The sequence below is a fragment of the Candida dubliniensis genome, chromosome 2 (assembly GCF_000026945.1).
Source record: "Candida dubliniensis CD36 chromosome 2, complete sequence".
Taxonomy (NCBI): domain Eukaryota; kingdom Fungi; phylum Ascomycota; class Pichiomycetes; order Serinales; family Debaryomycetaceae; genus Candida; species Candida dubliniensis.
In genome coordinates, this window is record NC_012861.1 from 365,665 (window position 1) to 390,574 (window position 24,910).

Below are 24,910 nucleotides of genomic sequence, written 5' to 3' on the forward strand. Positions count from 1 at the left end.
AATCCAATTATAATTGTGTAGTGAATATGGGGGGGGTGAAAAAAGGTAGGGAAATATAAAAAGTTGAATTTGAATTGCTATTTTGGGAGATGAGAACGAAGGAAATAATAGTTGAAACCAGCAAGCAAAGAAAGTAGGTAAAATAAAAATGATTAATAAGAAATATATATATATATATATAAATAAATAAATAAATAAATAAAAAAAAAGAGAGTAAAATACCTTGTAGAGAATCAATATATAAGAGAGTATATATATAGTGTATGGGAATGGATTATACGGGTGGAACTAAACATACCATAGAGAGAGTGTATGTGTGTGTGTGAATGAATGAATGAAAGATTAGTTTATTGTTTATTCATTGTCTCAATTAAGAGAGAAAGAGAGAGAGACTGAAAGAGAGAGACTGAAAGTATGTGTGACAGCAAAAAGCGAAAAAAAAAAAAAAAACTTTTCTTTGAAATCAATTTTGTGTCAATTATGAAACAACAACAACAAATATTCATGGTCGTGTAGATATGCTCAATAATTTGGGAAAAAAAGAAATTACCACTCTACTACTACTACTACTATTACTACTATTACTATGGTAGTATATCAGGTTTAAAAAATTTTCTTTTTGTTTCAACAATAAAGTTGAATGAGTTTCTAATGTACGTATATGTACTATAACTGTGTATTATATGTGAGTGAGTAGTAACTTTTCTTTATATTATTTATTCTATATAGTGTGATATTTGGTTAATAACATATATTTTTATCCCTCCATCCATCCATCTGTCTCTTTCTCTCTCTCTCTCTCTCTATGAGTGGTGGTGGTGATGGTAGTAGTCATATGCAACAATTCTTAAATCATTAAATAACCGAAAAAAAAAATGGAAAATAAAAAATTCCTAATTGAGAAGAATAAAAGAAGAAGAATCGCCTTATGTAAGAAACTACACGACCTTTTCCAATGGTTTTCCGGTATTGGGTATTTGTCACATTTACACTACTCTGACTAGCTTTCGTGTAAAATTATTATGTACTTGTTGTTGTTGTTGTTGTTGGTATTCCTTTGTGTTTCTAATGTGTGTAACAATAGGTGTTTAATATATATTATTATTAGTAGTAGTAGTAGTAGTACTACTACTATTATCCCCACATTAAACTTTTTGGAATCAAAAGCGAAAACAACAACGTCCTAGAAAGAATTTGTTTTTCTTACACGTAACAAGATTAAATTATGAATCTTCTTCTTCTTCTTCTGATGATGAATTGAAATAAGAGAAAATTTGAATCCTAATTTAGTAAATTGTAAATAATATGTGTATCAATGTCAAATGAAGATTTTTGAGGATGTTTCATGCTTATAGTCAGTTTTTTGTTGTCAATCAATTTTACAAATCTCTTAGCTTAAGAAAAAAAAAAAAAAAAAAATAAAATAAAATAAAATAATATTTGGTCCTTTGCTTGTTTGCTTGCTTAACAAGGTTTATTAGGATCTACTGATGTTATATTATGTTACAAAGATTAATAATATAAGTTCAATAAGGGGGTGGAAGGGAGGAATCAGTTGGTGGAAAAACTGCTCTCTTCTTCTTGACAACGAATTTTCTCTCAAATCTAAGATGACAATAATAAAATCTACGATTCTAGACTCACTTACTAACTCACTCCTTTACTAATTCATTTGTTTTTTGTTTCCTCTCTCCCTCTCTGTAGACCTAAACTCCGTCGACTATTTTGTTTATTCCTCCTCCTCCCTTCCACTTCTCTCCTTTGTTTTTGTTCCCTCGCCCCCCGATGTTTGGACCGAGTATATTTATTTGGTCACGTCATCCTCTCCAACAACCTTGTATTTTTTTTTTTTTTTGGGGGGGGGGGGGGGCTCTCTTTTTTGTATACACAAATAATGCTTTTCTAAAGGCTTTTTACACTCTCTAATTAACAAACAGACGTCACAGTAAATGAAAACTTAAAAGTCAAGACCCAAATGTCATGAAATCTGGAGCTAGGATATAATCATTCAAACATCTCCTTCTGCAAAATTTTCTCATCTCATCTTATCTCTCTTGCATATTCATTAATGGCATTTAGTTAGTTAGTTAGTATAGTTTTTAATGGTTGATAGTTACTGTTGTTTTTCTTTATTGGTACAAATTGCCGTACCACCAAACTACTACAACAGTTACTATTGGTTGTGAAATTCTCACAAAACGGAAAAAGAACAAGTTGAAAATTTTTTGTTTCTTTTATATATATATCGTCACAAACAAACGAACAAGCAAACAAACAACAAAATAATAGAAATACTAGTTGTTGTTGTTATTATTGACCTCTCAATCCATCTCGTGTAAACTAAATGGTTCAACAGGTTGAGAATTAGATTTAACAGATCACAACAACAACAATAATGCTTAACTTGGTTGGAGACGAAAGAAAAATTTAGATTTCTCATTGGGGACCTGTTTGTTTATTTGTGTCTATTCGTCTTTACAACATTCCATTTCAATCGTCTAAAACTATATATATATCTCTCTCTCTCACAAAGATATTAAATTTTATAGAATCATTGTTTCAATTCCATAGTTTATATAATTAATTTAATCTACAATTCAATAGTAATACCAGGACTTATATTTGGGGGGTTTTTTCTCTTTGTCTATTGACAAACCAGATTTCTGTTAAACAAACTAAAAAATAACAAGATTAATATATTATATGAAACAATTAATCTTATACAAAAAACAGGTACAAGAGGTAAATGTTTTATACAATCTTTAAGAATGGTTTTCTTTTTTCATTTTTTTATTTTTATTTTTTAATTTTTGATTGATTATTCTAAGTTTTTAACAACTTTTTGAAACATAACAAAACCAAAAGAAATAGAAAGAAAGAGAAAAGAACAATATAATTGCAAGAAATGTAATACATTAATGTATTCTAATCTATCATTTAAAAACATACAGAAACTTAAACTGAAGTTCCTGAAGTTGAAACTCAAACCAAAATCAAAATAATATTGCTGTTACCTCTGATTAGTTGGTTTGGGTTGGTTGCGAAAAAAAAAAAAAAAGATCAGTAGCAGCTGATCACGTGACAATGATCTAAAAAACTGTGTGGTCTATATTAATAAATATAATATTTCTTCATACTCGTGGTTCCTACAAAGAATTGTTGAAATTACTTTATTATATTATATTATATAATTACATAAATTTATATTATTATCAACTATTATTACTAATGATTCTGGAATTGTTATTATTGTTATTATTATTTATCAATTGTTTAATTTCATTATACAGTAAATCACCATCATTATCATTATAATCATTAACCCAATGAGAAATATCTTGGAAAATTTTTAAAGAAATTAATTTATCTAATTCAAATTCTTGTTGACGATATTTCAACATTAATGATTCACATAATTCTAATAATAATATAATATTAAATTGAAATTTTTGTCGTCGTTTAAATTGAATAATTGAAGATAAATCAATTAATTGATAATTAAATCTTAATTCTAATACTGATAAATATTTAAAAAAACAATTATTGTTGTTGTTGTTGTTGTTGCTATTATTGGTGTTGATGGAGTAGGAGTTGGAGTTGGAGTTGGAGTTGGAGTTGATTAAGGTGAAGATTTGATTTATACCAGAATTAGTTAATTTAGGACAATTATTTAATGATAATCGAGATATTTTAGGTAATTTATTGGCAATTTCCCACACAACTTTATCAGTTATATGACATCCTGCTAATCCAATAGTCATTAATTTCCGATTATTATTAATCAATTTAATTATTGAATTATCAGTTATAAATCGACCACTACCACTACCACTACCACCACTACCACCGGTATTATTGGCTTTACGACCCAAATTTATAAAAGTTAAATTTCGACAATTTAAACTTAATTGATATATTCCAAAATCAGTTATTAATTCACAAGCTCTTAAATCTAAAATTTGTAAATTTTCACCACATTTATATTGACAAAATTTCATTAAAAATTCATCATCAATAGTTTTAGAACCAGTTATAATTAATTTTGTTAAATTATTAGTACATGATTGGAAAATTTTTTTAAATATATTATTATTAGATTTATTTAAACAAATTTTTGGACACATATATAATTCAAACCATGATAATTGATTAAAATTTATAAATTCAATTAATTGATCGAAAACAATTTGTTTAGTTTGAAATAATTTATGTAATATAAATGTTTTAGGTTGAATTAAACATTGATTAGAATTTTGTTGTTGTTGTTGTTGTTGTTGTTGGGATTTATTTTCAATGAATTTTTTTAATTGAATTTCATTATGACAATAAAATTTTGATGATATAATTTCACTAGTGATTTTATAAAATAATTTATTCACCAATAAACAATTATATAATGGAGATGAAATAAGTTTTCTGGAAGTTTGTTGATTGATTTGTTTATTGGTTTGTTGTAATGCAGTTTGAGCAGATTTTTTATCTCCATGAATTAATAATGCATGATTATAAGATAATGGATTTCTTCTAATTGGAGTTGATTCTTGTGGTAAAATTGTATTTTGTTCATCAACATAACTTATTATTTTATAAACAATTTCTGGGATTTCAAATATCGATGGTGATGTCAATTTCTCTTGTTGTTGTTGTTGTTGCAATTCATTTTGAATCTTGATTTGAGAATTTAATTTATAACCATCACCAATATTTTCTTCATTATCGAATAATGTATTGAAATAAAAATTACCCACGGGTTTAATAGGAGTTGTTTCTGGTGTTAATTCATCAATATTATCATCAGTTAAATCAGGTACACTTTCTAAATCTGAAGAAGAAGAAGAAGGAGAAGATGATGATGATAAAAAAGAAGAAGAAAAACTATTATCACTATTATTCATAGTAAAATGAAATTCATCTTGATCAGGTAATTTAAACTCACCCGTATGGATAATCAATTGACCATTATTACTATTATTACTATCATTTGAACATATGGATTGAGTTCTTCTTAAACGACTAGGTCTAGGTCTAGTTCTTTTTCTAGTTCTATTTCTATTTCTATTTCTCCCATTATTATTATTATCTCTATTCTGATGATGATGATGATGCTTACTCTTTGGGTTTGTGAAAAATGCTGATAATGATTTTGATGATACAATAGATTTAGCTCGTTTTAAAACTGGTTGCTGTAGTTGTTGTAGTTGTGCTTGTTGTTGTTTATCAATGATTGGAGATTTTCTTTCTTCTCCATTGGTGTTACTCACTAGGAAAGGATTATAAATCTGATTATCACTAGAATCATATGATAATGGTTTTGTAGAATGAAAATTCATAATGATTTATAATAAAAAATTAAATGAATGATTAGATGCTATGATTTTAATGAATGCAAAAAAAGAAAAAAAAAAAAAAATTAATCAAGTGTGGCTGGTTCAATTGTGCGGAACAATGGGGGAGGTGGAAAAAGAAGGAAGAAATGGGTTGTGCAAATGAATATAATATAATATAACAAAAGATAAAATTCAACTCTTAGTTAAATTGAAATGAAACGAAATGAATTATGTAATGTAGATGCAAAAAAGTATAATGATTGACTATAGGTGAGATAAATGGAGAGCGGTGTTGGGATTTATATATTATTTGTTGATGAATACCCAAATAAAAAATTGAAGAGGAAGATGAAGAAAACCAAAACAAGTAAATGGTGGGATGATGATGATGAGGTAGGAACGGGGTTTGAATGGTTGAATGAATGAAGATATGGTTGTGATAAAATGGATACTTAATTCTTCAAAATAAAAAAAAAAAAAAAAAAAATGGAAAAAGAAAAAAAGGAAACAAGGGTGGTGGGAATGTAATTAGTTATAAATAGTGTTTGAATACTTCTTCAAGTGCTTGTCAAATGACGTTGTTGTTGATAAATAAAAATTGGGTTTTTTAAAAAAGATGGCTTGAAAGAACAATAAAAAAGGAAAATGGAGAATGAAAAATGAAAAATGAACCCTTTTTTTAACATCTATTGTTTATTCTTATTCTTTATAAAAAAAAGGAGGTTTATTTCTTTCTAAAATAACCAGCAATACTGTTGTATCAAAAAAGAACTTCAATTGACAAGTTTTATTAATAGATTTAATAATTACTCAAAAAAAAAAAAAGAAAGCCCAATTAACACTAATAAGAATATATACGATACGATATTATAAATTTCTTAACTTTATTAAAAGACTAATTAAATAATTATGCATAATTTAATTTGGTTTAATTTATTATTCCTAACAACAACAACCAGAAATATATATATATTTATCTACACACTCAATTTCATTCTTGCATGAAATTGCAAAAACAAAAAACAAAAAACAAAAAACAAAAAAAAGAAACTAAGAAGGAGGGGGGGAGTATCGGATAAATCATATCTGGGAGGTGAGTGTGGTACAGGAAGGAAAGGCAGAGGGGGGACAACCAGCATTTACTTGTGGTTGCCATAGGAACTGTAATTTATGTATGTACGTATGTATAATTGTTGATCTCTATATCTATGCATATTACTGCCTTATGAATAAGAAATATCATGTGCATAAACACCCTCCTTGATAAAATTAATTGGTCAAAAATAACTGAATAGACGTATTATACTCATCTTTTGTGATAGAGATCTACTTGTACTAAAAATAGTCATATGATTAGTGTTACTGGTTATATTAATGATGAGATTAGCAAGTGGGAATTGATAGTGCGTGTCTGAATCAAAAAAAAATAGCTGCAACAACAACAACAACAACAACAATTTTAAAGAGAAGGCTGGCTAATTATCGCTGGCTAATCTTGATCTATATGCAGGACACACATACTATTTTTTCTTCCTTGGTCCTACAAATTATTGTATGTATACATATATAGAGTCCAACAATGCTTTTGAAACAATTAATTGATGATTTGCTTGCTTGCTTGCTTGCTTGCATGCAATTCTTTCTTTAAAATATGGTTTCATTGAGTTATTTGGTTACTGGCTTCAATGTGTATGTCGTCAATGGTGCAATATTGAATATTAGGTACAAAATTCATCTTTAAACTACAAGACCCTGTTTCTGTTCCTGTCGTATTTCATAAAAGAAAGTAAAAAAAAAAAAATATTATTATTATTTCTGTATGATCAGTAACACTCAGATGTTTCTGTAAAGAGAAAGGAAGGAGGAGGAGGAGTGCAAGTATTTGTTGTCCCCTTACTTTCTATTTTCTTGATCAGTCCACAATGACAAGTTTTAAAGGTGAATAAGCACAGTTTTGCAACTATAGTAGTAGAAATAATTTGATGATTCATTTGAATAATTATCATTGTATTTTCACTTCTTCTTCTTCTTCAAGATTACCGTAATTCCATTTAAACCAAAGATCATTGTTTCGAATTAAATTTTTTTGGTTACTGGTTACTGGTTAAGTTAAATTTTGAAACGTTAATAATAAAAACAAAACCAAAGATTAGCCACAATTTATAATAAAATTATAATTAAACAAAGGGCCATTAACTTGATAATTGATAATGCAAGTTATCAAATTGTTTGTTATGGTGATTGTTGATTATATAATATGTTTGAATATCAACTAATTGTCATAAATACAATGGGTGGTGATAATATTTTACAACCAATTTTTTTACAAATACACTACAAAAAATATTATCATTAAAATTTTACTTCCATTCAATTCAATAACCCCCCAATGATAACCAGCAACAAGATCAACTAACTAGTTCAATATCATACGTGTTTAGTATTATTACATATACACGTCGGAAACAATTGATATATGATTTGATAATAATAATGGTGGTGGTGGTGGTAGTGGTAGGAAATAAATCACGTGCCAACCAAACAAAACACCAAACCAACCAACTCAACCAGCCAGCCAACTCTTATAAACAATCATATACTTACACAACCCACTTGGATACTAATCTGATGGACGTAACTTCTTTGTCGTCCCCCCTTTTTTTTTTTAATTATAATTATCTAACCCACACATATATAATTTTAGAGTTCCAACGAAAGACCCCCTGAATTCAGAAGAGTAATAACTCCATAACTACATTACATGACCAAAGCTTCTAATAATATTCTATTTTACTTAAATATCTACTTTTTTTTCTTACTTAAAAAATGTAAATTATGTAAACTCAAACTAGAACTTGTTCTAATTGGTGTTGCTCCTCCATTAGTTCTATCAGCAGCACTATTAGATAATTTCCCAACACTTTGATGAGCAATTATTGAATTATTTGGTGAAGTTGATAAACTAAATTTGGTCCCATCATCACTGGAAGTTCTTGTTGTGGATGGTATATTTAATGTTTGATTAGTACTACTTGAACGAGCAATATTGGCAGGTGTTAATCTTTGTAAATTAGTCGTTGATGATGGTGAAGTTATAGCACCAGCATGTTGGTGGTGATGATGATGATTATGATTATGATGATGATGTCCTAATAATGATGATAAATTATTACTTGATACATTTCTTGAATTAATTGGTGATGAATTTTGGGAAGAATTTCTTGATGTAGAAGATGATGATCGTTGTGATTTAAATGAACTAGAATTTTTAAAAGAATTATGACGACCAATCTTATTAGTAGTAGTACTATTTTGTTGAAGATTGGTTAAATTTTTATTTAATTCTTGTAAATTAATATGAGATCCAGGTAATGGAGGTTCATAAGCTGGAGAAAATAATTCTTCATTAGTAATTATTGATGGATCACTATTCATTGCTTCAGCATATGATGGAACTTGAGATAATTCTAATGGACTCATATGAGAAGAAATAGGAATGGTATTATTTAAATTGATATCGGAATTAACTCGGGATATATGTGTTGGTGGTGACATTGCCACATGATCTTGAAGGAAACTTTGATTAGAACGTGGTAAATTTGGTCTTCTTGAAGTGGTATTAGTAAAATAATCACCACCAGTAGTGGTTCCATTATGAATACTATTATTATCATCGTTATCCATTAAATTAAATGTAGCTCTTCCATGTCCATCATTAGTAGTAGTATCAGATTGTTGAACTTGTTCTTGTTTTTGTCTTTGTAAACTCAATTGTCGAAGATTTTCCGTCAAAGCTTGAGAATCCAAAGATGACATACCATATTCATTACCAAATCGTTCACTACTATTACCATTACCACCTAAAATGATTCCACTTCTTGGTGTTGCTGGACCTGATGTTAATGGAGTAGCAATTGGAGATACATCTGACCATAATCGATCATATATATGTCTTTCATACATTGGTGGAGCAAGTAATCCAGTTAAGTTTGTCATTGAACTATTATTTGATCCAATAGTGTTATCACCACCACCACCACCAGAATTATCAATATTTTGATTATTATTTAAAGTTGATAATGCATCATAAGAATCACTAGTAAATAAAATATCATCACCAGTTCTATCATCATCATCATCAGCACCGCCACCACTATTATTATTACCGCGTACAGTAACAAATGGAGAAATAAATAATTGAATTGGTAAAGTTGCTCTTAATTCTGAAGTATGACCATCAGGATTAATTAATCCAATATTAAATTTCAATTTATGACGAACTCTAACATTAGTAGATAAATCAACATCTTGAGTACATTTTGATAAACTTGAAGGTATATTAATAATCGTATCAATTTGCCATTGATCTAACATATCTACTTCATCCTCCTCCTCCTCCTCAGCATCATCATCATCATCATTGTTATTGTTGTGGTTCCGTTTTTTGGGGATTTTCTTTTTGGCAATTATTCTTTCATCAGTTTTCATTGGTGGATAACTACCAACAAATGAATACATTTCAATCAATTCAATTTTAATATCACCTAATTTTAATCCTTTTAATAATGGAACTAAAGTCATGGTAATTGGAGTTGATGAACCAATAGCAATAGCTTTTGTGGGACAACTTAATGAATATTCAACTTTATTAGGCCAAGTATTATCAACTGCTATAGTTTCTGATAATTCAACTGCATCAGAAGTTAATGTACGAATGATTCGAAGACGTTTTTTGGCAATCATTGAACTATGAAATTTCCCTCGATCAATAATTGCTTCTAATCGATATACATTAGAACATCCTGGTAATCCTTCAATTGATTCAGGTAAATTTCCTGGTAAGATCACACTGAATGGAATTTCATAATTTCCTTGTACCAATAAATGACTTCCACCACTACTACTAGTATTAGTTGTAGTATTATGTAGTTGAGTAGATGATAAAGAATGATTTAATTTATTATTATTATTTGATGTAAATGCTGATGCTAAATTTGTTGATGAACCACCAGTTAATCCAGAAAGACTTAATGATGATTTTGATCTTAATCCTAATAATGAAGTAGATGAATGATTTCTTGTTAATTTAGAAAATGTTCCATGATGGTTATTACCACCACCACCACCACTGCCATTATTATTATATGATGATGATGTCAATGAAGTAGATGAACGATTATTTGGTGAATTTGTCCCTGAACTCAATCGACTATTACTTGGGTTATTATTATTTAAATAATTGGAAAATTCTTGACTATTCCAAATATATTCATATGTTTTTTTCGAAAAATTAATTGTCCTAGAAGAATTACCACCACCACTATTGGTATTAACTTCAGCATCTAATTTCAATGTAGAAAATAATCGAAGAGAAATTTTTTTAATAGAAATTGGTTCAATTACTGATATAACTATTGTTCCAGATAATAAAGCTGATGCAGCATCTTGAGGATTCCCCTTTAATACTAATACATCATGATCAAGATTTTTCAATCTAATTTCAAATAATGATGTTGATTTAGATGTATTATGTTGCAGTTTTTTAACCATTTTATGTATCTGTTAATAATGGAAAATATGTATGAATATGTTAGATGATACAGTGTGACGTGATGTGATATGCTGTGGAATATATATAAAAAAAAATGGACTTATCAGTTATGTTTGTTTTTAAAAAAGTTAAAAACTGAATTGAATGCCAATTATTATCGGAAAGATTTCTTTTAAGTTGCTATTTGCTGTTGTAGTTGTTGAAGGATAACTAATTGCTAGTAATGAAGAAGGGAGCAATAGATAAATAAATAAATAAATAAATAAGATTGGAACAAAAGAAAGAAGAAGGAATTGTTAAATGAAAAGAAATGGTTTAAATGCCTTTGATGATGATGATGATGATTGGAAGTAATTTTATTTTTTTGAATTTACAACCCAAAACATAATTGTGTCATCCAATTCATCATCATCACATCAATTGTTTGTCGTCGTCGGAGATCTCAGCCAAGAGAAAGAAAGAAAGAAAGAAAGAAAGAGAGAAAAAAAAAGAAACGTTAAATTTAATTAAATTACACAAAATTGACCAAACGAAACGAAACGGAAAAACTCTTCTGAAAGAAAACTAATGAATTTTGGGACCTTTCCGGATAAACTGATATCACAACACATCAGAATTAGATTCTAGAGATATAGTATAACGTGTTCATGTGAATTATTATCTCGATCCGAAAAAAATGCTAAAAAAATATACTGACGATCGTTCTTTGTTTTCTGGGTGCTTAGGTGTATGGCTTATTAAACTCAAATTGATCTAGAATCTCATTATCAACAACAAAGATTTCACCAAAGAAAAAAGGAATATTATTATTTCTTTAAGTAAATATCTATTACAACGTGGCGGTATATGCGATAACGTAACTCTTTTTTTTCAAAATATGTACTAGAATAATTGACGCGTGGTAGATGCGTCGATAACCATCTATCTATCTGATTCTTTTAAACAATGCTTATGCGATTAACAAGAAGTCAAAAATAGATGCAAAATACACAATAACATGGCTCTACATATATACAACTATAAAAATACTTTTGTATCTGTGATTTTAAAGTCCGAAATGTCATCAAAATTATTATACTCATTTGATCCGGTCAATCAGTTCCATCGTTAAGAATCAGATTGATTGTATTTCTAGCGTTATGCGATTGTTGGTTTTTTTTTTTTTTTTGAAAACTGAATATATTACCTAAAACGCCTTTCAATTGTTTAGGCTTGTGGATTAAAAGAAACAAAGCAACAACAACAATTAATCAACGTCAAATTTCTCTCGGACTTTTACGTCCGAGATGATTATTATTATTATTAGACCTCATCTCGAAAAAAAAAAAACACGTTAAAATGATAATAGAAATTTTGGAACTAATTTAAACAATAAGGAATTAATTGTAGATTATCTTTATTAAAAAGTATTTGATTTGTATCGGAGTTGATAAATCAAAAATCCAACCTAATTATTTTTTGTGTAGTATTGATCAATATCATATCATAACAATGAAGAATTTCGTCATTTCTAAGCCATGCTTGTTTAAAGGGTCACACATATATTTCTTATCTGACTCACGATAAGATAAAAAAAAAAGCAAAAACTCGAACATACCTACAATCCCATCCTTGTAAATATATAATATATATGTGAGTGTATATATATTCATGTATATAAAACATCATAAACGAATTGAAATAAAATAACAAAATATAATAAAATAAACTCTAACACAAATCAATGTAATTACCCAATTTGTTAGTTAGTTCTTTCTTTTTTTTTTTTTAAATAAATCAAACTTTCTTCTATTAATAACAATATTAGTATACCCCCCAATCTATAATCTTCATCTTCATCTAGTTATACCATAAGGACCATTTCTAGGTCCAGTATTCTCTCTTCTTCCCATCAAAGCACTAGCATTTTGGTTTTTACTTCCTGGTCCAGTTTGGTTGTTATTATATCTTGCTGCCACAGGCACAAATCCTGGATTAACTCTACGTTTTTGTTGTTGACCACCACGGCTAAATTGGAAATCAGGATTATTATTCAATACATTATCAGATATAGTTGGTCCTCTCACTTGTTGTTGCTGTGATGGTGGTGCGGGTGGAGGTACAGGTCCTTGATTAGGGAAATAAGATCCAGCCACTGGTGGCGGTACTCCACCACCACTTCTGAGTGGCATATTGTTATAACCCATATTTGTAGAGGGAGAATATTGACCAGTAGGTCTATGTTGTTGAGGAGGTGGAGGACCTGGTGGCATACCTTGTTGATGTAAAGGTTGATATTGTTGAACATTAGAATATTGATTAACCACACTTGAAGGTAAATATCCACCACCTCCGACAGTTCCATTTCCAGAATTACTTCCATAATATTGAGGATTAGGTGGTCGTTGTGAAACACTAGTAAAATCAGAATCATTATCAGAATCATTAGTATTAACAATTTCACGTCGATTATTAGCTAAATCTTCTTCTTCGTCATCAAAATCATCATCCAATTCTGTAAATGGTTTATGACCTTCAACTCCAAGATGGTGATCAAAAACTCCTGGTTGATAATTGTTTCTACTATTATTGTTATTGTTAACAATTGGCGTACCAGGAGGATAAGGAAGGGATGACGCAGTGTTACCATTATTGCTGCCAGCACCTAATGAACTTGGTTGATAAGCATTAGGCTTATTTCTTTGAGTAAAATCAGTAGCAGTTTGTGGATTGTTATAGTAAGAGGATGAATTACTAGTAAGTGAACCATTTTTATGACCAGGAGGATTCATACCTGAAATAACAGTGCCTGACCCAACACCAGAACCAGTAGTGGATCCACCATTAACAGCTCCTCGAGAATTATTAACAGTACCATTATTATTTGGAAACTTATTCATTGCTCCACCAGCAAAATTCGTATTATTAACATTAGTACTATTATTGTTATGAGGTTTATATTCATAATCATTATCGAGGGAATTGCTTGTCTTGAAAGTAGCGGTTTGAATATGGTTAAATTTATCATCAATACGATTATAATTAGTGAATCTTCCAAAATCTTCATTATCAAAATTAGATTTAGCATCATCATCATCGTCATCATTTCCAACAACTGTCAAACTTATAATCAAAAGAATTAATGAAATAAATGTGATAGCTGCTGCCGCCACTAATGTCCAAGGAACCCAAGTTACATGAGGATAAAAACATAAAATTATAACCACACAAGCAATAATTGATGCAATTGTTGAAATCACATTAAGGAAAATCCCAACCAATACTGTTATACGAGATCCAAAATGAATGGCAAAAATAACAATCAATAAAATTAAATCAAATCCAAGGGCAATAGGTGCTAAAACAAATATTTTCGCCAATGTAGTTCTAGTATCATTTATAAATAAATAACCTGACAGATTATCTTTCATGGAACCAGCAAAATCAAGGGGATAACCAACAGTACAATCATTACTGTTGGATGTCAGACAAACTCCAAAAATCCCATATTTATTATCCAGAGTTTTACTCAAGGCAAATATATCAACAACAGGATAACTAATAGTAGCAAATAATAAAAATACAAATGATACTAGTATAAATAGGAATGATATAGTATGATACCCTGCTTTAAAAGACATTTTTCTGTTATGTAGGTACGTATATATGCGTGTGTGGTGTGTATAGATATGTGCAAATGAGTAGTTTGATTCAATATATTAAATAATGTATTGGTAAACTTTCAAAGTTCGTTCTTGTTATAATAGTTGTTAACCTGTTAATTAATGGTGTTAAATGATTCTCCTTTCTAAAGAAGCAACGGTTGTAAATAATTCAACGTTACTTTTTTCTTTTAATGACCAACTCACTAATGATACCAAAAAATGACAGTTAGGACTAGACTGGACTGAACTGCGAGAAATTATAAAATTCTTGGAATAACAAGAATAAATATTAATGAATGTTATGTAAGGAAACAATAAAAAAAGAAAGAAAAAAAAGATTAATAGTAAAAGAAAGTAAAAGTGAAAGTAAAGATTGAAAAAAAAGGGATCTAGTTGCTGTTGCTGTTGTCGTTGTCGTTGTCGTCGTAGTTGTGGTTGTTGTTGTTGTTGTTGATAAATTTATAAAATTATAACAAAGTTACGCGGGAAAAGGAGTGGACAATTATTATTACTGTGTGTTACACTAAATCAAACAATCACACTTATTTTAAATTGGTAGTAAGTAATTAACTGCCTCAACTTTAATACGTGTTTTTTGAGGGCGTGTATGTGTGACTAAAAGTCACACAAGGCTGAGCTAATAGTATTTTTGTGTGTGCATGGATGCGCGGCTCGACCATTCTTAATTTCATTTCAATGCGATGGGTTGTAAATGACTTTGCGATTGGCTAAAAGATATTTATACCACCCCACACACTCTGTTCCATTTGATTAAGGGGATTGCTTTGGTAAGTGGTTTTGAATCAACGTGTTTATTAATAGCAACCCTACTATTATTATTGCTATGGAAATTTAAAGTAATCTTTTGGAAAGAGGCCAACATGTTATGGCAATCTAATGACTTACGAGCAAATCAATGCTGATCTCTTAAAACATTATCTCGCCCTTTACGAAATAGAGTAAGAAGGAGGATCACATACACATGTGAATTAGTAAAAAGTTTTGAAAATTGTGGATATTCACTGAATATAGATAACGATTTAGTTCAACAGAAATAAACGAAAAATAGGAGACTAGACAGGGATAGTGAAAGTTGAATTTTGAAGAGTCAACGAGGATTACAAGGCGTGTTACATCAAATAAAATTGAATACCCACATCTCATAACCACAACATGAATTAAAAGATAGTATTTGAAATTTTGAAACTCTCGAACTTTTTCTGTTTAGTAATGATTTAATTTTTAGCTCAATTTAATGAATTTAAAGTTATCAATCAAGGCTACGTAATGTTACTTTCAGTATTTATCCAATCAAAGAGCCAACAGAATACTTGAGCTTGCATTTGTCCACGCACCCCCTCCGTTCCCATAGACTTCTGGTAACCGCCTATACTTGATAACACCTAGACTCACTCTAACCCAACAGATGTACATCTAATGTGTTATCATAAATATTAACATTCATTTACTCTACGTACACACATGACTACCATTATCATACTTTTCATTTCGATCCTTCATACCAAATATCAGGTGCCTCTAAAATATATCTTTCCATAGCTTCTCTAAATCTTATACGATATTGTTTAGGAGTAACAATGGTTGGATCTTTCCCTCGTTTATTCCCACCAATCAAATTATTACCTTTCACCCAATTTTCCACTTTTTTATCCCAAGTAAATGTCCTTAACCAATCAATAATCCCTAAATATAATTTCTTTGATGAATCATCTATACCAATGACTAAACTATAATCCATAACATCCATGGCCGATAAGAAACTAGTATCATTAAATAAACATCCTCGTAATAATTTCTTCAGTTGTTGTCCAACAAACACTGGTGATTCGTAAATATATTCAATCATATTTTCATCTAATAAAACTTCATTCTCTTTGCCAGTTTGTTGAACATGACGATTTCTCATTGAACCTTTAAGATCAAATATTCTTGTAGTTTTATGATTATAAAATAAATTCTCCATAATCAAAAAATCCATTCGAAATATTTTCCCCGTGGTGGTGTTTTTAATTTGTACTTGATAAAATCCAAATATTTTCGCAATTGCTGTAGTTAAAGTATTAAACATTGATTGACTAATATATTTGAAATAAAATGGAGCAATTGAAACAAATGATTCTAATTCCAGTTTAGATAATTCTTTTAAAATATATCGATTATCTAAAGTTTTCAAAAAACTTGAACCACTTTTACCTCCACTAGATTGCCATTTAACACATCGACTAAGACTTTGAATAAAATTATCATTATTACCACATGCTTTCCTTAAGGCTTCAAATTGTTCACTATAAAAGATCTTGCATGATAAATTTGTATTCCCATCAATAAATTGATATTTCAAATGATTGGATTTATTTCTCGTTAAAATCGATTCCAACGGGTTAACATTGTCATTAGCACCAGTACCACCACCACCAGTTCCTCCCCCACCGATACCCCCCTCTTTATTCAATTTCTTTTTGAATTTCTTTTCGATTTTGGCAAATTGAGCTCCCTTTTTATTATCACTTGCAACTAACGATTCTCCATATTTATTATTGTTACTAGTATGATTCAGCGAAGATTCTTCAAGTTTAGCATTATCACCAACATTAGTGATAATACTGGCACTTTCCGTAGTAATACCGCTCTTTGCCACTTCCAGTTCAATAGTTGTATTTTGTTGACCTTTATCATCATAAACCTTATTTTCTTTTAAATTCAAATATAAGTTTCCACTATCGCCCATTCTATTCTTTTCAAATGCATTATTAATTTTTTGCTTGTAATCATTAGAAGAAAGACAAAATGCCACTAATGAACTTGGCTCATCTTCTCGAACAATAACTTCAGAATCAGCAAATGTATGTTCATGACTTTCTAATGGATAATTCAATGGATCCCACAATGTGGCAGCTCTATCAGCCCAGAAATTCGTCAATGATTTTAACAATGATTGCTTTTCAGGAATATCCAATTGCTCTTGCAGCTGCAGCTGCAGCTGTGACAGTTGCTGCTGTTGTTGTGACAGTTCTTGTTGGCTTTCTTTAACTTGTCCTTTATCCTGTTCATCTTTCTTGACAACAATATCCTTCTTTTTCTCATCATCAGCTCCGGGACCAACAACATCTTCAATTTTATTATAAATCTCAACGATAGGTTTACTATCAAAAATAGGTTGAGCCTTAACCTTTGATTTACGTTTCAATTCTCGTTCTCTTTGTTTGGAAAATTCTAATGAAATCTGGTCATAATACATTTTATCAAAAAAATTCGCCAAATGAATCACTTTATTTTGTGACGGAATCACGGTGTTGATTGATCTCAATGAACTATCCGACTCACGATGTGTCAATTTTATTGGTGTTGTCTTATCAGCTGTTTCAGCAGTTTGATTCCATTTATTTATTCTCTCGGATATATTAGAACCCAGTTCATATAATGTGCTTTGAGGAAACATCTTAGTTTCAATGTTGGAATCAGATAAATTTCTATTCAAAGGTAATTCACGAGGTTTCTTGGGAACAAATTCTGGGAACGGTTTCAGTAACTCATTAGTTGATTTATCCCTAATATCGTTACTGTCATCATCAGCTTTTATTGAATTTTGACTGTTATCAGGTGTTGTCTCATCTGTACAATCTTTGCTTGACAATAACTTCCCATCATCTAAAGTTCCAGTTTCCTTAGAATCATTAGAAGGTTCATTTCCAGTTACATCGACAACTTTCTTATTATTATCATCATCATCATCGGTGTATCGATCCATCAAAAACTTACGTAAATGAAATTGGGTAATTTTATTGACCTCATTCTCACTGGGTAAATATGTCTTTTCAAAATCATTAAATTCATTATCCCAATAAACACCCAATTTTTGCAAATCTCGCAACACAACATTCAACGCAAGATAATTTGTCGGTATAATTTTATCATAAATCGATTGCAATCTACCATAAATACTATCTGATTGTTCTTGTAACTTAATCTTCAATTCCTCGATTTTTTGAATCCCATCCTCGGCTTTTTCAAATGTATCTAATTTCACTCGTTTTAACCGTTTAAAAACAGAATCGAAAAACACATCTGCTTTAGCCCGAATAAATTTATAAGCATCAATTTTTAGTTTCATATCAATATTAGTTATAAATTCCAATTGCTTCTTAGGAACAACAATCTCATAATTATCAATTGTGGAATATTCAAGTCGAATAACCAAATTATTAAATCCAAAGCATTTGACATAACTTTTGAAAAAATCATGTTTACAACCACCAAAAACACTCTCACCATAAAAATTCAACTCAAAAAATTTGCCAATAGACAAATAATACGTTTCATCACTCATAGCAATAATTGGCGTTTCATAATTACATTCTTTACAATAACTCCACATGACTCTTTGATTTTTACCTTGCATTTCACCATTATTAAGACACTGGATATCATATTTTTCAATGATCAAATCAACTTTGGCTTTACCATGAACATAACTCTTATAATGATCCAAGTATGTCTCACCACATTCACCACAAACCTTCAGACTTTCATGGAATGCCTGATCAAGGAATAACCCAAAACACTTATCATTATCAGTATAATAATCAATAACAATTATGGCAGGGCCAGCACAAGGTGTTGCGTGTTTAATTGAAACTGTCGAATGCAATAAATGAATATTTCGATGGCATATTGGATACAATTGATAAGAAGGATATTTCATACAATTTGACCATATTCTAGAACGAGCTAGATAATCATTAATCAATAATTTCAAATGAGCATCACTAGCAAATTTTAAGATGCTTATCAAATTACTTTCTCTCCCAGGTAACTCTTCCAATTTATAATCAATCTTTAATTCGTCTAGCCATTCCTCTTTGATCTCATCAATTGATGACAACTTCTGTATTTCAGTATTTTGTTGGGCAAACTGGTGCACGGTGTAGTATGTGCAAATTGTCCGTACCAAGGGATTAGGTAATGAATACTCTACCGGTGGAGACAAACTGAGCTTTCTTTCACTAAACAGTTTAACATAATTGATCACCTCTGCAGGGTCTAATTTTAAATCTTGCAATTTCCCATTTTCATCATTTTCAGTTGCATGATCACCAATTTTCTGCAACTTCTGTTGTATATCCACAATTTTGGGGTTCTCAATGGGTTTAACATAAGACAACAGTAAATTATCCAAAAAACTCTTTTCGAACCTGGCATTTATATAACCTGGCATCAATGTTTCTGCTGCATATTTCACATTATTCAATACATTGGTATTGCCACCACGTATAGATATCGTGAATCCCAGATGTATATCACAACCAGTGAAAAACACAAACGTTTTAATTTGATTCTGGTATTTGTATCTCTTGACAGCAAAATTCTCACACAAACCCAATTTACCCTTTTTAAAGAATAAATCATTAACGGATTGGAAAATGTCTGCTTTGGTGTACCTGGAAATTCTTTCAATAACTTGTGGTTTAACGTTCGAAATGACTGTGATACCAGCATCCTCAAACAATTTCTCCGCCAAGCCAGAAACCGAATCTCCAACAACAATGATGTCTGGTTCCATAGACACCAATCGTGATACCAAGTTTGTGATATAAACGGATTGCTGGGCGTGGATAATTCGTAAACTAATAAATTGTTCCTTTTGTTTCAAGTATTCGATGGGGAACATAAGCAATGCTATACGAGGATTTGTAATTCTTGATGCCATCTTCTTGGAATCTATATTTTTAGTCATGAATAAACCATCAACCAATTCGGTCTGCTCTATTTTACCACCCAAAATTTTTTTTATTTTCACATATTGTCTTATATCTAACGTGTCTGTCAATTTAATGTCGTCAATATATCCTAACAGCTTCCGAAGAACAGCCACCCATCGTTCAATATCCGTTTCAATATCACCATCTTTTAATGACTGACGCAAAACGAAATCCAAAGTCTCATCATATAACTCGTCCTTATTGTCTGCAGTTTTCCCATCTTTCCATGATACCAAGTCACGGGATTCATTGGTACCTATTAAATGATCATCCAGTCCAAAATAATCATTTCTTTCACCAGAATGATACCTTTCTAAATGTGTACTAGTGGATATTTGTGGTCCAATAGGAGACATCTCGGGGTCTATGTTTGCTGACGAAGAACTGACCTCATCTGATGCAACTATACCAGTAGTCAAATTAGAGGAGTTTACTCCCGGTGATGCTGGCGAAACTATAGGCGTCAAAGAAGAAGCGTATTGAGGCCTATGGTTTGATGGCTCCAAGCTTGGTAGACGCAAATTACTTTGTGAAAGTATCAGCACATTTCTAGTTGCTTTTGCTTGTCTTCTTGATCTCATTCTTTGAAGAGAAGCATGAGCTCTAGCTCTGGACCTTATATTCTCTGGTTGATGTTTACTAGAACCCTCGTCATTTAATCCCATTGAGTGGTTATGGAACACATTAGCAAGATTAGCTGCAGCACTCCTATTCATTGCACCTCTAAACAGAGGATATCCAGTTTTCATAATAGGAAATTCGCCTAAAGTCGGCACTGTGACAGCAGATTGACTATGCATTGGTGGTGGTTGATGCGCCAAAGGTGTTGAACCATACCCATGAGTCTCATTTAATGATGTATATATAGACATAGCATGTTCATCTTCTTCATTGTCGGACAAATCAACACCTTCATCTTTAGCATTCTCATCATCCTCATCATCGTCGTCGTCGTCATCATCATCGTCGTCATCGTCATCAAAGCCATTTTGATGTCCAATTGTCATTTCCTTTCCATATTTGCCTCTGATGCTTTGAATATCTCCTGGTTCCAAAGATAATTCTCTTCTGAACCTTGACGGATCCCTACTCGACCCCGATAAAACTCTCATATTAAACGAGGGTGTTCTATTCATAAAACCATTGTAAACCGAACCAAGATTATCCAAACTACGACTAGTTAAGTTTGCATTTGTTAATGTAGGAGATAAATGGTTCTTTATCCAAGTCTTGTTTGCATTCTCTGATTCAGAAATACCCGCAGAATTGTTGTACTGTGCATTCAGCTGGCTATATAAGTTGTGATAATGATTATGGAACTGTCCACCTTGCTGTTGTTGTTGTTGTTGTTGTTGTTGCAACAGATTCTGTTTCTGTCCATATTGCTGATGTTCTGGCTGCTGCTGCTGCTGATGATGATTATGGTAGAACTGACTATTTGATTGATGAAACGTTTGTGGCAATGAACTCATATTAGTATTATATGGTGGACCCGATGTTTTTAAGATGCTTGAATTCATCAAAGAATGTCTCATTAGAGGAATCTCAACTGCTTCTCCTGTACGAGTTGTAGGAATTGCCATACGTGGAGCTTGTCTTGGATGTACCTTGATGGATTCGTCTGGATAAATAAACTGATTATTATTACTCCTTGAAGGTGAACTGGAATGGCTAGTTGAAAAGCTGCTTTCTGGATTATTGCTTTCTTTCAACAGCGGCTTTCGAGAAAGAGAGTCGGTTCGGCTACTCTCCCGATTATTGGATCCCATTGACATTGATCGGATCCTCGACAACGGATGGTTAGGAACAAGTAGGTTTTCTGCTTTAGTCTTTGGTAATTCAATTTCCTCAGCTGAGATATCCTTCTCGCCCTCAGAATCGTTTGCACTTGATGAATCATCGCTTAAATATATAATCACATCACTATAACATGGTTTGCAAACTCGGAGCTTATCATTATACGGTTTCTTAGCGGAATTCCTAGTGTTATTCCTTTCATCTTTATGTTGGTTATAAGAAATAAATAACGTGCAATCTGAACAAAATATTTGTCCGCAAAAACGACAGTGATGTTTTCTTCTGAATGCAGTAAATGGTCTAAAACAGTTTAAACAGTCAGATACAAATGCATCGTTCATCCAATATTTCCTTGGAATACCCCCATTCTTCAAAGGGTTTTCTGAAGTCTTTGTTGGTTTCTTCTTTTTCCTCCGTTTAGAAGCTATAATAGACGAAGCTGATGATGCAACTGCTTCGATGTTTTGATGAATGATACTTCTTGCATTGTCCAAGAGTGTTGAAGGGGTGTTTGATGATCTTTGTTTACTTGCCGAAACGTCTTTGTTTTGGATAGCGTGAAATGTGGATACAGTTGGAGATTGTCCAAAACTAGGAGTAAATATAGCACTGTGTTTAGTTTCAGCCTTGATAGGAGCCGATTTAGCAACAGATTCACCGTATCTTGCCCCCAATTCAAATTGCAAATGATTATTCATTTTGGAAATAGAACTCAAGTTTGAATCTGAGCGATTCTCTATATAAGCAATGTCTGATTGTGGTGTTGCAGAATTTTCCGAGCCTTCATTCTGGGTACTGTCCAGTTCATCTGCCAGATCATCAGACAATTCAATATCATTAGGCAAGTTGTTGAATATTGATGAAATCTTGTTTTGCAACCCTTTATCCTTAGACTTGAGATCTATACTGGATTCCTTCTTATGTATGGCCTTAGTCTCCAAATTGCTCTTATCGCTGGTAACATTGTCAATGTCAACCGATGCCAGTGCAGTGACATTGACCACTGAGCTGGTTGTACTATTGGCCATCGATTGCATTCGTGGGAATTGCATGGTAGATATTCGTAGAGTCTTGTTATCCGAGGTAACCCTTGGTGGATGTGCTTCATCAATTAAATTCTGTCGTAAAGATAGTGCCGGTGTGCTAGAGACAGGTGGCTGTTTGGGTTGCAGTGGCTTCAAAATGGATCCTGTCGATGTCTCGTTTGTTACAATAGATACTTTATCAATTGGTGTGTTTCTATTAGTTTCACTTTTGATAATTGAATTCACAATCTCTAATTTATTTCCCTGGGTTTCTCCCTTTATATCTAGTGGACTGGAAGTTCTTGAAAGTCGTTTGCTAGTATCTTCCTTAACTCGCAATCGCGTGTCAGCTTTCATAGGTGGTGCTTCCATGGATATTGGTGTGTCCACAATTTCATCATTCTTGGGGACAGATAATACATCACCTCCTATGCCAGTTGCCTTTAGTTCATTTACACGGTTGGTAAATGGAGATGTGTCTAAAACATTGGGTTTCGGTGATGTATAATTCTGAGAATAGTTTTGAACAAGGGTTGATGCATTTGTGGTGACCTTTCTCAATGTTTTAGTTAAAAGACCTGCAATGGATTTAGAATTCTCAACTTCTGGATCAGGGATAGTGGGAAAGGATACATAATCCACGACACCCTTAACGTTCAGGTCTTCGTCATCACTGTTGTTGGTGTGGGAAGGTATTCTTTCTAGTAGTGGTAACTTGTATTTGGAATTACTCATCTCTTTGAAAGTATCTGGTGGCGACCCACTCATGATATTAAGATTAAGATAGGATGTTATCTAACTTAATGATATCAATAAATACAAAAAGAAAAAGAGAAATTGTGTAAAATGGTTTGTAAACTCAAAGTGTGTTGCCAATATTAACCACTAAAAAAGGGAAAAACAAGGAAGTTTTTAGTAAACTAATACACCTTACACACACCTATTCTCCGCGTCATAATTGTCGTGTATTAATTGCAAAAAAAACAACAACAACAACTTACTGATAATCTACTGATTCTCACTCTCTCTCCCTTGGTATTTTACTATGTAGATGCTAATTAAGAGTATCTCGTCGTCAATTCGAATTGTAAAGTTACATAACTACATGAGTAACAATATTTGGTCAATCAAATAAGCCAACCCAAATAAATCAAGATCTTGTATCATCACATTATGTATTATGATACTTTCATAAGCGAAATACAGTATATACAATTCAGGTATTGTACTCTGCAAGGTTTCTTGCACGATATATATAACTATGCCAATAATGAAAAAAAAGGACAATTGGAACCACAAAAATTATAATTGTATGTCACCCATTGCAATCAGATTACCAGTTATTGCTGTTATTGGTTTTCCATTGTGGTGTCAGTATATGTTGTAAACATAACAATAGTAATTGCTACACAAAATTCACAACAAACATTTGTGTAGTGTACACTTGTCCAAAAAAAAAACTAAAGAATTAAATCTAGCGGACGAGAATTAAAATACTTGCGACGATTAAACCAAAAAAAAAAAAAAAAAAAAAAATCAATAAGTTTAAATTGTAACCAACCATTCTCCAAATTTTCATCACCACATATTTCAATTAGAATTGGCATTCATTGTAATTTGTTTGCCTAACTACTGATACAGTCCACTTCATATTGAACACATTTCAAACATCAATCTATTGCAAGAGTTGGATAACAGATATAGTATTATTCATTTTTTTTTTTTGTGTGGTTTTGTATACTTTTTTCCTCCCTTCCATTTTTTTTTTGCCTTGAATCACCAACTT

General features: G+C 31.3%; 4 protein-coding genes across 4 annotated transcripts; all 4 read right to left on the reverse strand. All coding sequences in view use genetic code 12, as the record gives it.

The window, feature by feature from the left end:
- Positions 1–3,212: 3,212 nt before the first annotated feature.
- On the reverse strand, positions 3,213–5,330 carry CD36_16760 (negative regulator of exit from mitosis, putative; the record flags this gene model as incomplete). The annotated part of the gene is made up of 1 exon (XM_002418110.1): positions 3,213–5,330. One exon carries the CDS (start codon positions 5,328–5,330, stop codon positions 3,213–3,215), a length of 2,118 nt encoding a protein of 705 aa, XP_002418155.1.
- Positions 5,331–8,129: 2,799 nt separating this feature from the next.
- On the reverse strand, positions 8,130–10,877 carry CD36_16770 (arrestin, putative; the record flags this gene model as incomplete). The annotated part of the gene is made up of 1 exon (XM_002418111.1): positions 8,130–10,877. The coding sequence occupies one exon, from the start codon at positions 10,875–10,877 to the stop codon at positions 8,130–8,132; it is 2,748 nt and encodes a 915-aa protein (XP_002418156.1).
- Positions 10,878–12,713: 1,836 nt separating this feature from the next.
- CD36_16780 (hypothetical membrane protein, conserved) lies at positions 12,714–14,498 on the reverse strand (the record flags this gene model as incomplete). Its single annotated transcript, XM_002418112.1, has 1 exon — positions 12,714–14,498. One exon carries the CDS (start codon positions 14,496–14,498, stop codon positions 12,714–12,716), a length of 1,785 nt encoding a protein of 594 aa, XP_002418157.1.
- Positions 14,499–16,026: 1,528 nt separating this feature from the next.
- FAB1 (phosphatidylinositol 3,5-kinase, putative) lies at positions 16,027–23,892 on the reverse strand (the record flags this gene model as incomplete). Its single annotated transcript, XM_002418113.1, has 1 exon — positions 16,027–23,892. One exon carries the CDS (start codon positions 23,890–23,892, stop codon positions 16,027–16,029), a length of 7,866 nt encoding a protein of 2,621 aa, XP_002418158.1.
- Positions 23,893–24,910: the final 1,018 nt, after the last annotated feature.